Source organism: Monodelphis domestica, chromosome 2, assembly GCF_027887165.1.
Source record: "Monodelphis domestica isolate mMonDom1 chromosome 2, mMonDom1.pri, whole genome shotgun sequence".
Classification (NCBI taxonomy): domain Eukaryota; kingdom Metazoa; phylum Chordata; class Mammalia; order Didelphimorphia; family Didelphidae; genus Monodelphis; species Monodelphis domestica.
Window position 1 is genome coordinate 451,309,015 of NC_077228.1, and position 14,941 is coordinate 451,323,955.

Consider the following 14,941-nt stretch of genomic DNA (forward strand, 5'->3'; position numbering starts at 1 on the left):
CCATTTCCAGTGCATTTTACATATGGGAAACCTGAGGAAATAGGGTCAAGTGACTTGCCCAGCGTCACACAAGTAGTGAATGTCTGAGGCTAGACTTGAACTTAGGTCTTCCTGACTCAGAGCCCTTTCCACTGCACCACCTACCTTGCTGCCCACAATGATTGACACCCACTTATATTCCAGATTTTTGGTTTTTGCTTCCACAAAAAGTCTTACCATGAATAGTTTCCAACACCTGGAACCTTTCTTTCTCTCTTTGACTTTCTTTGGATGTATGCCTACTAGTGAAATAACAGAGTCAATGGATAAAAAGTTTTCTTGCAAAATTCCAAATTGTTTTTCAGAGTATTATATTGCAGTAGACTGCTAGTTGGTCTCCTTGCCCTGGTCTCTCCTCACTCTAGTTCATTTCCTACTCATTTGCCAAATAGATCTTTCTAAATTGAAGATCTGACCAAGTAATACCACTTTCACTTATGAAATAAATTCCTGTGGTACCCTGTAATCTCTAAGATCAAATATAAAATCTTCTGTTTGACTTTTAAAGCCCTTTATAGCTTTTCCAGTCATGTCATCATCAGTGTCTCCTTCTCCTCCTCCTCCTCTTCCTTCTCCTTTATCTTCTGTCCTAGAATAGTACTATGTATTGGTTCCATGACAGAAGATTAGTAATAAGGGCTAGGCAATGGGACTCAAGTAACTTGTCCAGGGTCATCTAGCTGGGAAGAATCTGGGTTCAGATTTGAATCCAGGATTTCCCATCTCTAAGGCTGGCATTTAATCTACTGAGTGCTTTCCAGTCTTTTTACACTTCAGTGATCAATACATCTTCTATAATCTTGTCACACTCACCTTCTTAAATTATGTCAAACACTTTGTTTCATTTTCATTTCTCTGCCTTTATTAGATGATGAACTGAATAACTATTGCCTTCCCTCTGACATTGCCTCACATTTACACTGTACATATTTTGTGTGTATATGTTGTTGTTCAGTTGTTTTTCAGTCATGCCTGATTCCCATGATTCTATTTGGGGTTTTCTTGATAAAGATATTGGAATGGATTCCCTTCTCTGGCTCATTTTATAGAAAAGGAAATGGAAGCAAACAGGGTTCACTATACTTTCATCAAATGTTTGATATGAAGATTCCCTCCCATTCTACCCCAACACCACACATGCACTTGACAGCTTCTTATTCTAGTGCATTTATTTTTAAGGAATTTAATTTTAAGTCTTTTTTTAATAAGAAAATCCCAACATGTCTGTCTAAGTAGATAATAGTTTAAAGTCTCTTTCATTTAGCGTTTGAATTTTTTTGTACTTTTCACTTTGTGTTAGGCTTTCTGTCTACCATTGGGATGCCTCCCCATTTACAGTCTGGGTCACCAACTCTTGCATAATCTATAAAGATTCACTTGGAGAGCTCTTCACAAGGTTCAAACCATGGAAATAATTACAAAGTAATGAGCTAATCTCCTTTGATGGTGAATTTGCCAACAACATATTCATCATCTAATAGGTCCTCAGAAAAGACAGATGAAGGAATGCAATCTCAATTACAATGGAGATTACTTTGTTTCTCATTACTAAGAAAAATATTGTGAGGAATGGTCATAAACAATATGGATAAGGGATGAATTCTTAAACAAATTATAGAGGCAATTTCTAAGGAAAATAGACAATTTTGGATGTATAAAGTTGAAAAACTTTTGCACAGGGTCAAAGCATCTAGTATAAGAAAAAAAGGTATGGCTAGTGAAAATCGTAGTATTAGATATTTTTGGCTGTATCCAACTCTTTGTGACTTCATTTAGGGTTTTCTTAGCAGAAATATGAGTGGTTTGCCACTTCCTTCCCTAGCTCATTTTACAGATCAAGAAACTAAAGCAAACAAGGTTAAATTACTTGCTCAGGGTCAAATATCTAATAAGTGTCAGCACCCAGACTTGAACTCAAAAAAAGGAGTCTTCCTGACTCCTGGCCCAGCACTCTATCCACTGTTTCACCTAACTGGCCTAAAGGAAAATATACAAAATGTACATATAGCTAATATAAATATATAAGACCAAAAGTTATTCTCCAATATATGTGATCAAGAATATAAACAAACAGTTCTGAAAAGAATTGGGAACTACTAGTACTATACGAAGAAAATGCTCCAAGCCATTAATAAGAGAAACGCAAATTTAGAATGGTACCCAGAGTGTTATAAAACTGTGTATATACCCTTAGACTCAGCTATTCCATTTCCAAAAGAAATCAGGGAAAATGGAAAGGGACTTACTTATTCCAAATATTTATAACAGCTCTCTATGTGGTGACAACTAGAATTGAAGGGATGGCTATCAATTGGGAAATAGCAAAATAAATTGTAGTATATGATTGTAATGGAATATTACTGTGCCATAAAAAAACAATGAGCAGGCTAATTAAAAGAACTTGGAAAGAACTGCATGGGATAATGAACAGCAAAATAAGTAGAACCAAGAGAACATCATACATAGACACAGATTTTGTACTTGAAGAATAAATTTTGAATGTTACCTCCAGAGAATGAACTGAAAAATGGAACCATAAAAGACATCATTATATATATATATATGTATATATATATATATATATATATCTGTATATATCTGTCTCCTGGATGATGCCTTCTCTAATGTGGGGAGGGGAGAGAGGGACTGAAACAGGTGTAAATAAATTCTGTTAATTAAAAAAAGAGAAAGATTTGCAAATTAAAAAAAAAAACCTCAAGGCTTCACCTCACACTAAACAAATTGCCAAAGTTGACAAAAGACAAGAAAAACTAGTGTTGGGAGAACCGAGAAAAGACAGAGAATAAATTATTAGTGGAGCTGTAAATTGGTATAACCATTCTGACAGCTGGGAATTATGCAAATAAAGTGATTAAGATTACTTTTCTTCACCTGCTCAATAAAGTAATAATACATACACAGAGAGGCAGCATGATACAGTGAACAGAGAGATGACTTTGGAGAAGGGAAAGACTTTGTTTCAAGTCCTCTCTCTGACTCAACTCATATTGACTGTGTGTTATTAAGCAAGTCATTTATTCTTTCTGTGTCCCAGGCAAGTAAGAGTAAATTCTACAACAGGGGGAAATCTGCATTGGTAGAAGGAGTTTCCTCGCTGAGGTAGCTAGGTGGACAAGCCACTTAACCTCTGTCTCTCTCAGTTCCCTCAAATGTAAAATGGGGCTAATAATAGCATTTATCTCCTGGATTGTTGTGAAGAACAAATGAGATATTTGCAAAGTGCTTAACACAACCTATGGCACATAGTAGGTCATTAATAAATGCTTTTTTCTCTCCTTCCTATGCCAGTGAAATCACTGACTTGTTTCAAGACAATAACAGAAACTGGCACTAACTACCTCATAGATTAAGCAATGTACAGATCTTAAAATATGGCATAAATTCAAGTGATTGTTATCATGTTTTTAGTTGTGTCTTACTTTTCATGATCTTATTGGGAGTTTTGGTAAAGATACTGGAGTGGTTTGCCATTTTTTTTCTTTAGCTAATTTTATTATAGATGAGGAAATTGAGACAAAGAAAAGAGTTAAGTGACTTGACTAGGGTCACACAGCTTATAAATGTCTGAAGCCAGATTTGAACTTGGGAAGATGAATCTTCCTGACTCTTAGTCCAGTACTCTATGCACTGCACCATCAATTATGATAATCTTATTTATTAAATATAGAACTCTGTTCCTTTTCTTCATACTACTCCTTTACTTTCTTCATTCTTCTTTGATATATATATATATATAGCAGAATGTATATACATATATATACATACATTCTGCTTTTTTCATCTCCTATTTGTCAACTGATAATAGCATAACAGTAACCTTTCCTCTTTTGCTCTTGTCATCTCAGGAAGCTATTTTCATCATCACCCTTTGCTTTAATCCCAAGAGTCCATGTTCTTTCAACACACACACATATACATATATTATATATATACATATATATACATATTATGTATCTTAACAAGTCATTCTTGACTTTTTATTTAAATGGGATTCATAATGTTAAACTGAATGACTCACCTAATTTCCTATCCTCTCTTTTCCTCAATTTTTCCTTTCCAGGTTTTCTTAAGTACTTCACCATAATCAAGAACATTGAGGTATATTGAGTGAATAGTCCATTTCAATTTCTTTTGTCTTTCCCTCTTTCAGTTGTAGTTACTAACTACAAGATAATCGTTTTTTGAGCTTAAGAATACAATCCATCTTGATCCTTTCTTTGGCTTCAATTCCCATATCTGAACCATTGTCAATTTCTGTAATTTTTCTACTTAGAACTGATAGCTCACATTTCTATAGAATTTCAGTTTTGCAAAGTACTTTTTATATGTTATCTCATATGTTCTTCATAGCAGTTCTTTGAGGTAGGAGCTACTATTGTCATTCTTTTCACAGATGAGAAAACCAAGGATCAGAGAGGACAAGTGGCATGACTAGGCCATACAATTAATGAACATCTGAGGAGAGATGCAGAAATTTTACAGATTTCAAGTCTGAGGCTTTCTCCACTATTCCACCCTAATGTAGTATCTGTGCTACTTTTGATGGATTCTTTGTTCAAAATCCTACCAAATTCTCATTCTATCTACTGGTGTTTTCTCTCTCTTTTTAGAAAGACTGCATCTAAAAAGGAATAAAATAGGGCTATTAGAGTATTTTTTTAAAAAAGGAACTACATAATTCTCAGGGCCTACAGAAATCAGTCAGCATGACAAAGAATCTCGTGATGATACTGATTATAGTCTTACATTTCTTTGTTTGAGTCAGAGAAACCAGATTAGCAGCATTAGATTATTTCTAAAACACAGATTTAAAAATATATTTTACTAAAAATAATATTAAATTCCAACAGTAAGAAATAATTTGAACTGATTTTTCTATTGTCTTATACAAACATACTACAAAAGAAAATGAAAGGTAAATGTTAGAAGTGAAACTCTAAATGATATTAAAATATGGAATATACCTTCTGGTAAATTAGCTATGTCTTTAAATATAGGATTAGAGTTTCAAACTCAGTATGATAGAAGATCCCTAAATATCTTACAAAGAAGATACTCAAGAGAAAAAAAACAGAAACAAAAACGAATCACATGTTTAGTAGGTATGTACAAAATCATTTACCCCTGGGACACCTGGAGGCTTGATTTTGATAGAGACCAACAACATATTGGTTTTCCAAGACAAATGTATTTGGCGATACTTCTTATCCCTTAAAATTAAGCACTCTCAAAATCTGAACTTTTTTGGACAGTTTTATAAAAAATATTTTATTTTTTACCAATTACATGTAATTACAAATTTCCACAAAAGCTTTCTGAAGTTATATAATTCAAATTGTCTCTCTTCCCTTCCCCTTCCTGGAGCTGGCAAGCATTTCAATCTGGGTTATACATGTGTTGTTATGAAAACATTTTCATATTATTAATTTTTGTTATAATCATATAAAAACACAAATTAAAGTGAAAATTTGTATGCATTAATCTCCAACTCCAATAGTTCGTTTTCTGGAGGTAGATAATATTCTTTGTCATAAATCCCCTGGATCACTGTATTGCTGAGAGTAGTCAAATCTATCACAGTTGATCATTCCACAGTATTGCTGTGTATGAAGTTTTCCTGGTCCTGCTTATTTCACTCCTCATCAGTTCGTGAAGGACTATCAGGCTTTCTGAAATCATCCTGTTCACAATTTCTTATAGCACAATAATAGAATGTGAGCTTTTTAAAGGCGCAGGGATTCATTTAAGTATCTCTTTTTGTGCCCAGAAGATAGACTGTCTCATTTTTCTAAATTCAAATCTTATCCAATGCTAACTATCAGTATGACCCTGGGCAAGTCACTTAACCCTGTTTGCATTAGTTTCCTCATCTGTAAAGTAAGCTAGAGAAGGAAATGGCAGGTCACTCCAGTATCTTTGTCAAGAAAACTCCAAATGGGGTCAAGAAGTGTAGGAGACATGTGAAGCAACTTACAAATTGTACATAGATAGGCTTATTAATAAATGATTCAATTTCAATTCTGACTTCTATACTTCTATTAGCACTCCTACTGGTGTGCAGGTGGAAAATTTGCCACAGCTGAGCTACATTCCCAGCATCCTTTTAAATTACGTCCTCATTTTACTTAAGGAGGCTTGGGAGATAAATTTGGCCGAGACCCATGCTGTGGGGCTCTTTTTTGGGAGCTTGTGTTTTTGGGAAAGGGCTGCAGGTGTGAGTCTCTGTCTCTCTTTGCTCTGCTCACTTGACTGAAAGAATCTTTCAATACTTTCAATCTTTAAATACTAGGAGTATTTATTCATTTTTACTCCTACACTTAGTAAGTTAAATCTTTCATTGTAACTGTACACAGTCAGAAATACATGGCTACATAGCAGCATATGTGCAGAGTAACTGTAGTACAAATCTCACAGGGTTGTTTGTGAGACTTGAATGAGATAATGTATGTAAAGTACCTTGTGAAGTTAAAGTACTATAATTGTCAGTTTTCCTCCTTAATAATCACTACCTTTTTATGTCATTTTAAGGTTTTCAAAACTCTTTACAAATTTTACCTTATTTGATCCTCCCAATAGGTAAGTACTATCATTACATCCATTTTTCTATGTTCCTACTAAGGGACTTCAATTCATATATTGACTACTCAGTTCAAAAATGCTCATATCCTTAATCTTGCCATTACCCACAAGGGTTCAACTTTCATGTTTATGAACTCTGAAATTCTTTTATCTGATAAAATTTTGTTGTCATTCCACCTTTTATATCTTGTAACCTCAAACCCTGTTCTTCATCTTTACATCAATTCCATCCATTGAGATTGGTTCCAATTATTGCCTCCAATATAGCACCTCACATTTCTTCTCCCCTCTCCAGTGTGATCCCTTGGTGAACCAATTCAATAATACATTATCTCCATCCCTCTATCCCTTGCCTTTTATACTATTAAAAATTTTGCCCTGCAACACTTCAGTCTTGGATTACTCCTATCATTTCTTCCAACTCACCTGCTATTGAATTAAGGCTAAAGAAAATCACAAAACTCTTCTGACCAGGTCTACAATCTTCATATATCTTCCTAATTGGCTATCTTGCCACATCAGGTTTTTTCAAACCTTTTCATGCTTCTTCAAACTTTCTATCGATACCTCTTAGCTGTGTGCTTTGACTCATATTTCACTTAAAAAAGAGTTATTCACCCAAAGCTTCCTCTTCTTCCCTTTTCTCTCTTCTCCTCTCACAGTCGTCTACTGATACTGCCTCTTCCTTCACCCCTGTCTTAAATGAAGGAAGGAAACAAGTATTTTGCTAAGCATGTGTTATGCCCTAGGTGCTGTGCTAAGTGCCTTTACAAATACCTCAGTTGATTCTCACAACAACTCTGGGAGACAGATGCTATTAACTATCCCCTTTTTATAGTTGAAGATATTGAGGCATACTGAAGCTAAGTGATTTCCTCAGGTCACATAACTAGCAACTCTTTGAGACCAGATTTGAACTTAGATCTTCCTGACTGCATTCCTAGAATTATATTCACTGTACCACCAGAAGAAGTGGTCCTTTTCTCTGTTAAGGCATAATCAGGTGATTCCCATTAGATCCCATCTTCAGCAGAAACACCTGAGCAAGGGGGCAGCTAGGTAGCTCAGTAGATTGAGAGCCAAGCCTAGAGATGGGAGGTCCTAGGTTCAAATCTGGCCTCAGACACTTCCCAGCTGTGTGACCCTGGGCACTTAACCCCATTGCCTAGTCCTTACCACTCTTTTGGTTTGGAACCAATACACAACATTGACTCCAAGATGGAAGGTAAGGGTATAAAAAAAAAAGAAACACCTGGGCAAGTCTTGGACAAGCTTTCTCAACCTCAGCATCTTCATCTTTATATTGATATAACTCATCTTACATAGTTGCTCCATATTCAAGTCTGTCCTTACTTATGGTACAAGTATAGAGCCAAAGAACACTAATTGAATGAGTTCCTTCGTTATCTTGAAATTTCAGGACATGTTCAACAGATATCTCTTGACCATCATTATCCTTTGATGTGTCCTTTATGCTACTTCTCTCTCCCTCTATACCTCCCTTGTAAGGTGTTGTATTCTGTTCACACTCCTTATGCACTGTTCATTGCACTTTGAGTGATTGTCACTAGATGGTGAAGTGGCTTGAGTGCTGGGCCTGGAGTTGGGAAGACCTGAGCTCAAATTCAGCCTCAGACATTTTACTAGCTGTGTGTCCCTGAGCAGTTGCTTAACCTCTATCTGTCTGTTTCCTCAACTATAATATATGGGGAGTATTAGCACATACCTCCCAAGGCTGTTGTGAGGATCAAATGAAATAATAATTGTAAAGCATGTTGCACAGTGCTTGACACATAGTAGATACTTAATAAATGCTTGTTCTCTCCTTCCTCCTATCAATTTAACTTCTTTGGAAACAAGTATCCCATGCTCAGAGCTATACAATATGATATTGATGTTTAAAATAGAACTTTGTTTCAAGGAGAAATGTGGGGCTTCTTTTTGAAATATTACAATTTCCCATAGATAGTGCAGTCTTCTCTTTTTTCTTTTTCAATTCTGGTCTCAAAACATTGTCCACTTACAGCACATTGACTGTATAAGATAAAAGTACTGATGGAATAACTCAGGCTCTCATAGTCTGTATTCTAAAAATTCTTCATCTACTGTGTGAAAAGTTAAACCAAACATGTTTGAATGATTTTATTTCATTTGAAAAACTCTACAGTGTTACAGGACTTAATGTAATCAGCATAAATACCGTCTTCAAATAACATCTGGAGAACCTCACCATTTAAAGATAATCATTCTTCCATTTAGATTTTGTAATGGTGTTCTCCATAATGGTGATGGACCACTTTGTTGAGCATATGCTTCCATATTTTATTCCTCACTTGTTACTAATAAGCAAAAGTTTGTTGAAAAAAGTTCTTTCTCTTAAATCTTTCAAAGAATCTTATATGATGTTGACATGTATTCAAAAGATACTCTGAAAGAAAAGTTTTAGTATTTTTCCCAACAAAATCAAATCTTTTTTTTTCATAGTCAACAAACAGTAACCCTGTGAAATTTTATATTCTTGTACTGCAATAAAATCCTAATTGGTCTCCCTAATTCAAATCTCTTTCTCCAATAAAATGATTTTCCTAAAGTATAGATCATGTTTCTCCCCTGCTCAATAAACTCCAGTGGTTACAAGTGCCTTTAATCTCAAATATGAGCTCTGCTGGTTAGTATATCACTATGACTAGGTGGGCTTTATGCCAGGAATACAAAGCTGGTTTCATATTGTAAAAAGTATCTGCATAATTGACCATATCAATAATCAAGCTAACAAAAATAACATAATTATCTCAGCAGAAGCAGGAAAAAAATTGTCAAAATACAACACCTGTTCCTATTAAAAACACTGGAAAGCATGAGATTAAAAGGGACTTTCCTTAAAATAATAAGTAGTATACATCTAGAGCCATTAGCAAGTATCATCTGCAGTGGGGATGTTAGAAGCCTTCCCAATAAGATCAGGAGTGAAGCAAGGTTGCCCATCATCACCACTATTATTTAATATTGTACTAGAAACATTAGTGGTAGCAATTAGAGAAGAAAAAGAAATTGAAGGAATTAAAACATGTAATGAGGAAACCAAACTGCCACTCTTTGACAGATGATATGATGGTATATTTAGAGAATCCTAGAAAATCAATTAAAAAGCTAATGGAAATAATCAATAACTTTGGCGAAGTTGCAGTATACAAAATAAACCCTCACAAATCATCAGCATTTCTATATATTTCCAACAAAAATCAGCAACAAGAGTTAGAAAGGGAAACTCCATTTAAAATGACTCTAGACAGTATAAAATACTTGGTAATCTATTTGCCAAGATAAACACAGGAATGATATGAACACAAATAAAAAACATTTTCACACAAATAAAATTAGGTCAAAACAATTGGAAAAACATTAATTGCTCATGGGTAATAATAAATGAATAATATTTTATATGATATAATTATGTAAAACATAGATAATGTTATAATATATAATATAAATATATAATAAATATAATAAAAATGACAATCATACCTAAATTAATTTACTTATTCAGTTTCATACCAATCAAACCACTACAACTTTTTATAGAACTAGAAAAAACAACAAGATTCATCTGGCAAAACAAAAGGTCAAGAATATTGAGGGAATTAATGAAAAAAATGTGGATTTGGCCTAGTGGTATGAGATCTTAAATTGTACAACAAAGCAGTAATCATCAAAACAATATGGTACTGGCTAAGAAATAGAATGGTGGATCAATGGAATAGATTTAGGGTAAGTGATCTCAGCAATCTAGTGTTTGATAAATCCAAAGATCCCAACTTTTGGAATGTGTAAACCTTAAAATTTCTTAAACTTGTGAATATATATCAGTCTTTTAAAGTGATTTCCTTGTCACAAATGAGAACTCACTATTTGACAAAAACCACTAGGAAAATTGGAAAACAGTATGATAGCAATTAAGTATAGATCAAAATCTCATGCTCTGTGCTAAATAAAGTAAAAAATGTGTATATGGTGTAATAATTAAAATAGTGGAAGACATAAATTGTAGTAGATTTATGGACGATTTAAGAGTGGATGAGTAAATTGTGACTGCAGAAAATATGGTTTCAAGACAGTGTCTTGTTTTAAAATCAAATATACCCAAGACAGCTGGGTTTTATAGAAATTTTAATATCATACAAATGAGGAATTAAAGAAAAGGAGAGAAAGAGAGAAAAAAGGAAATAATGAGAAAAGGATAGGCCGGTTCAGGGCAGCCCTGGCCAACCCAGGCCTAAGCCCTAAGAGAAAGATCAGTCAGTCCTTAATCACTCATCACAAGATCTGTCCAAGCAAGGATGCTAGTGACACCAGGCCAGCTTCATCTCAGCTGCCTCCACCAGCTCAATCCTGAATCTGAATCTCTCTGAATGAATCTGAGCTCCTATTTAAAGGGAATTTTCTCCTATGTCACCTCCCCTAAATTCTTACATCTACCAATCACAGTAGACATTTTTCAAAGGACAGACCATTCTTAGTTCACACCTAAGAAGTCTAAACTTTTGAGTAATTAACGCCTGAGTAAGTTCTCACCTCTTTGCCTTTTTCAAGTTTACAAGTTGCCTAACCTTTATAGGTACTTAGCACTCTTTTGTATTAGTTCTAAAAATAGGCACAGCTTAAGAACTTTTTGCCTTATTATAAGTATGGGTTTAAGTACTTTTCATTGTTCAGCAAAGAGTTTACAACTTTATCTTCCCCTAAAGTATGCTTAAGTAGGGGTGGAGTAGAGGTCTTCACATTCCTGATCTAAGTAGAAGTCTCACATTCCTGATCTAAGTTCCTTCATTGTTTAAATGGGGAATGGTCCTAACCCAACCTTATGAAATAGGGTCTGGGAATTTTTAAGGTTCAGAATCCAACCTTATGAAGTAGGGTCTGAGAATTTTTAAGGTTCACAATGGGAACATAGAATAATTTACCTTTCAGATCTATGGAGGAATGAAGATTTTATGGCCAAATAAGATAGAAAACATTACAAGATTTAAAATGAATAATTTTGATTATATTAAATTGAAAACCTTTTGTACAAACAAAACCAATGCAATATAGAAGGGAAACAATAAAATGGGAAAATTTTTATAACAAATTTCTCTGATAAAGGTTTCTTTTCTTAGATATATAAATAAGTCAAATTTATAGGAATACAAGTCATTCCTCAATTGACAAATGGTCAAGGGATATAAATAAACAGTTTTTAGATGAAGAAATCAAAGCTACCAATAATCATATGAAAAAATGTGTTAAATCCCTCTTGATTAGAGAAATGAGAATTAAAACAACTCCAAGGTACCACTTCATACCTGTCAGTTTGGCCAATATGACAGGAAAGGAAAATGATAAATGTTGGAGGGTATATGGAAAAATATGAACACTAATGCTTTGCTTATGGAGTTGTGAACCAACCATTCTGGAGAGTAATATGGAATTTTATAGCCCAAAGGCTATAAAACATTTCATACATACCCTTTGATCCAGTACTATCATTACTAGGACTATATCACAAAGAGATGAAAAATGTAAAAGGACCAACTTGTACAAAGTTGTATATTTATAACTGCTCTTTTTGTGTTGGAAAAGAATTAGAAACCAGAGGGATGCCCATCAGTTGGGGAATGGTAGTAGTAGTCTCTCAGTAACTGAGGATGATGATTGTCTTTGTGCATTTTTGTGCACAAAGACACTTGTGCATGAAGATTTAAGTGGAAAAGTTGATGCACAGAGACAGTCCCGTTCTCTGGGCGTTGGAAGCCTGGGTCCAGTGGCCTGAAAAGTCATTACACCTGGAGACTTCCTCAGCTGCATTGGATGGCCGTGTTGTCTTTTGTGCTCCAACACACCCTAAGCACTCCACAGTGCTTTGCTGCATCACCATCTCAGCCGTTGAACCTTCTTGTTGGTTTCTTCTGCCTGTTCTGCCAAAGCAGTCTTCACATGCTGGGTGAGCAAAGCCCTAGTTCACCAGGGGTCGAAAACAACCTGATGGCTACCCTCACAAGGTTTAGCCGGCTTGTCGAAGCTATTGCTCGGGGTGTGGCCGCTGCCGCATGCTAGCAGCTACTAGGAGCCACAAGTGAAAGCTGGGTGTCAGGTGAGGGTCAGAGGCTGGAGAGCTGTCCTAGGAGGGCATGACAAACCCTCCATACCAAAGATATTACTCCTCCCTGAGCACCCCATGCACCCCAGTTGGGAAATGGTTAAACAAATTATGGTGTATGATTGTAATGGAAAATGCTATTGTGCTATAAGGACTGATGAACAGATGATTTCAGAAAAGAGTTGGAAAAATCTATATGAACTGATGCAGAAATTAGCAGAACCAGGAAAACATTATAAAAGGTAACTGAAACATTGTGGAATGATGAAATGTGATAGACTGAGTAATTATCAGCAATACAATGATCCAGGACAATTCTGAGAGACTTATGACAAAGAATGCTATCCACTTCCAAAGAAAGAACTGTTGGAGTAAGAATGCAGATGAAAGGATATGATTTTTCATCTGTTTATTTGAATATATAATTTGAGCTTTTGGTTTTATAAGATTATTCACTTACAAAAATGAACAACATAGAAATATGTTTTGTGTGATAATACATGTATACCCCAGATTGAGTTGCTTGCCAGCTCTGGGAGAGGGGAGGTAAAGAGGGAGGGAAACAATTTGGGTCATACAACTTCAAAAAACCTATGTGAAAATTAAAATATTACCTTGTATTAATTTTGTATAGGTCTATTTAGGTCACATTATAGGTCTGTATAGGTCACATTCTTTTCCTTAATACAGTATAATTTCCTTGAGGGCAAAGATCATTATATTTTTGCCTTAGTATTCTCAGTACCTAGCTCAATGCCTGGCACAGAGTAAAAGCTTAATAAAAGCTTGTTGATTAGTTGTTTCACTATATCCTTCAAACAATGGTTTGCAAAGTTGTATTTTGTTTTTAAATATCATTTGTGAAAAGCTACTTCCTTCTCTTAAATTTAAATTGTGGTAGGACTCTGAAATATTTTAATTAGGTGGTCACCAGGAATTTAATTTCTAAAATCCCAAATATGAATTACTAAAGTAAATGAAATTTATGGTAGTTTATTTACAATATTTACAATAGTAGGAAGATATTAAGGAATGAGAGAGAGAGAGAGAGAGAGAGAGACAGAGAGAGAGAGAGAGAGAGAGAGAGAGACAGAGAGAGAGAGAGACAGAGAGAGAGAGAGACAGAGAGAGACAGAGAGAGAGAGAAAGAAAGAAAGAACTCTGGTTTCCTCTGATACCAGTTAGAAATTCTAAGCCCTAGCCAGGGGAAGAGAGTCTCAGGAAGATGGGCCTTACCTGGAGGTTTCATGCCTCCAGAAAGGTGGGGTCACTAATATCATTTAGAATTTCTAAGTCCCAGCCAGGGAAAGAGAAAAGCAAGTCCACTAAGTCAGCCTTTCACTCACCAATAGTGACAGTCTAAAAAAGAAGTCTGGGTGTTAGTCTTCCAGTTGCTGCTCAGTCCTTCACTCCAAGCCTGGGTGACTGACTGTCATCTTCAGTCCTTTTCCCCTCTATTTAAAGACCTTTTTCTCTTGTATCACCTCCTCTAAAATTTCACGTCTACCAATCACAGCAGGTGCTTTTCTCCAGGTCTGTCCACTGTTTAGTTCTCACCTTCTTTGGTTAGATTATATCTTTCTGGGTTACTTAACACCTCTTTTGGTAAGTTCACCTTTTGTAGTTACTTAATACCTTTTTGTGGTCAATTCACGTTTTGTAGTTACTTAACACCCTTTGTAGTTAAAATCTAAAAATAGATTGTAGCTTACAATTCTGGCTTCACTTTATAAAGGAAGAGCTAAGTATGTTCATTGTTATAATCAGGAGATTACAATTTTATCTCCACAATAAGGAAAGAGCTAAGTATCTTCGTTGTTACAATTAGGAGATAGCTAGATCCAATTTTTCACACTTCTTATATCTTCATTGACACCTTCAGTGTAGGTATAGATTCTCCTAAATTTTTTTTTGTAGAGATGAGAAAGTTGAAATGTAAGTTGGGAGTTTTTCTTTTAATTGCTTTTATTGATAGTAAAAAGAACTTTTGAGATATTTTCCCACACCTTTGGTATCTTGTCTTTCAGATACTTAAGAATAAGTTCTTTAGGATGTGAAAAAAAAGGTACACTAATGCACTGTTGGTAGAATTATAAACTTGTCCAACCATTCTAAAGTACAATTTGGAACTATGTCCAAAAGTCTAAAAAACTGTTTTTACTTTTT

At 35.0% G+C, this 14,941-nt stretch overlaps 1 protein-coding gene across 5 annotated transcripts in view; it reads left to right on the top strand.

The window, feature by feature from the left end:
* The window catches only part of LOC103097496 (centromere protein J-like), a 116,127-nt gene that overhangs the window by 22,414 nt on the left and 78,772 nt on the right, over positions 1 to 14,941 (top strand). For 3 of the 5 annotated variants that reach the window (XM_056819018.1, XM_056819017.1, XM_056819019.1), the window contains exon 4: positions 6,589 to 6,636. The exons of the other annotated variants lie outside the window; for them this stretch is intronic. In XM_056819018.1, coding sequence (XP_056674996.1) covers positions 6,589 to 6,636 — 48 coding nt within the window. The remainder of the gene's footprint in view (positions 1 to 6,588; positions 6,637 to 14,941) is intronic. 5 annotated transcript variants of the gene reach the window in all.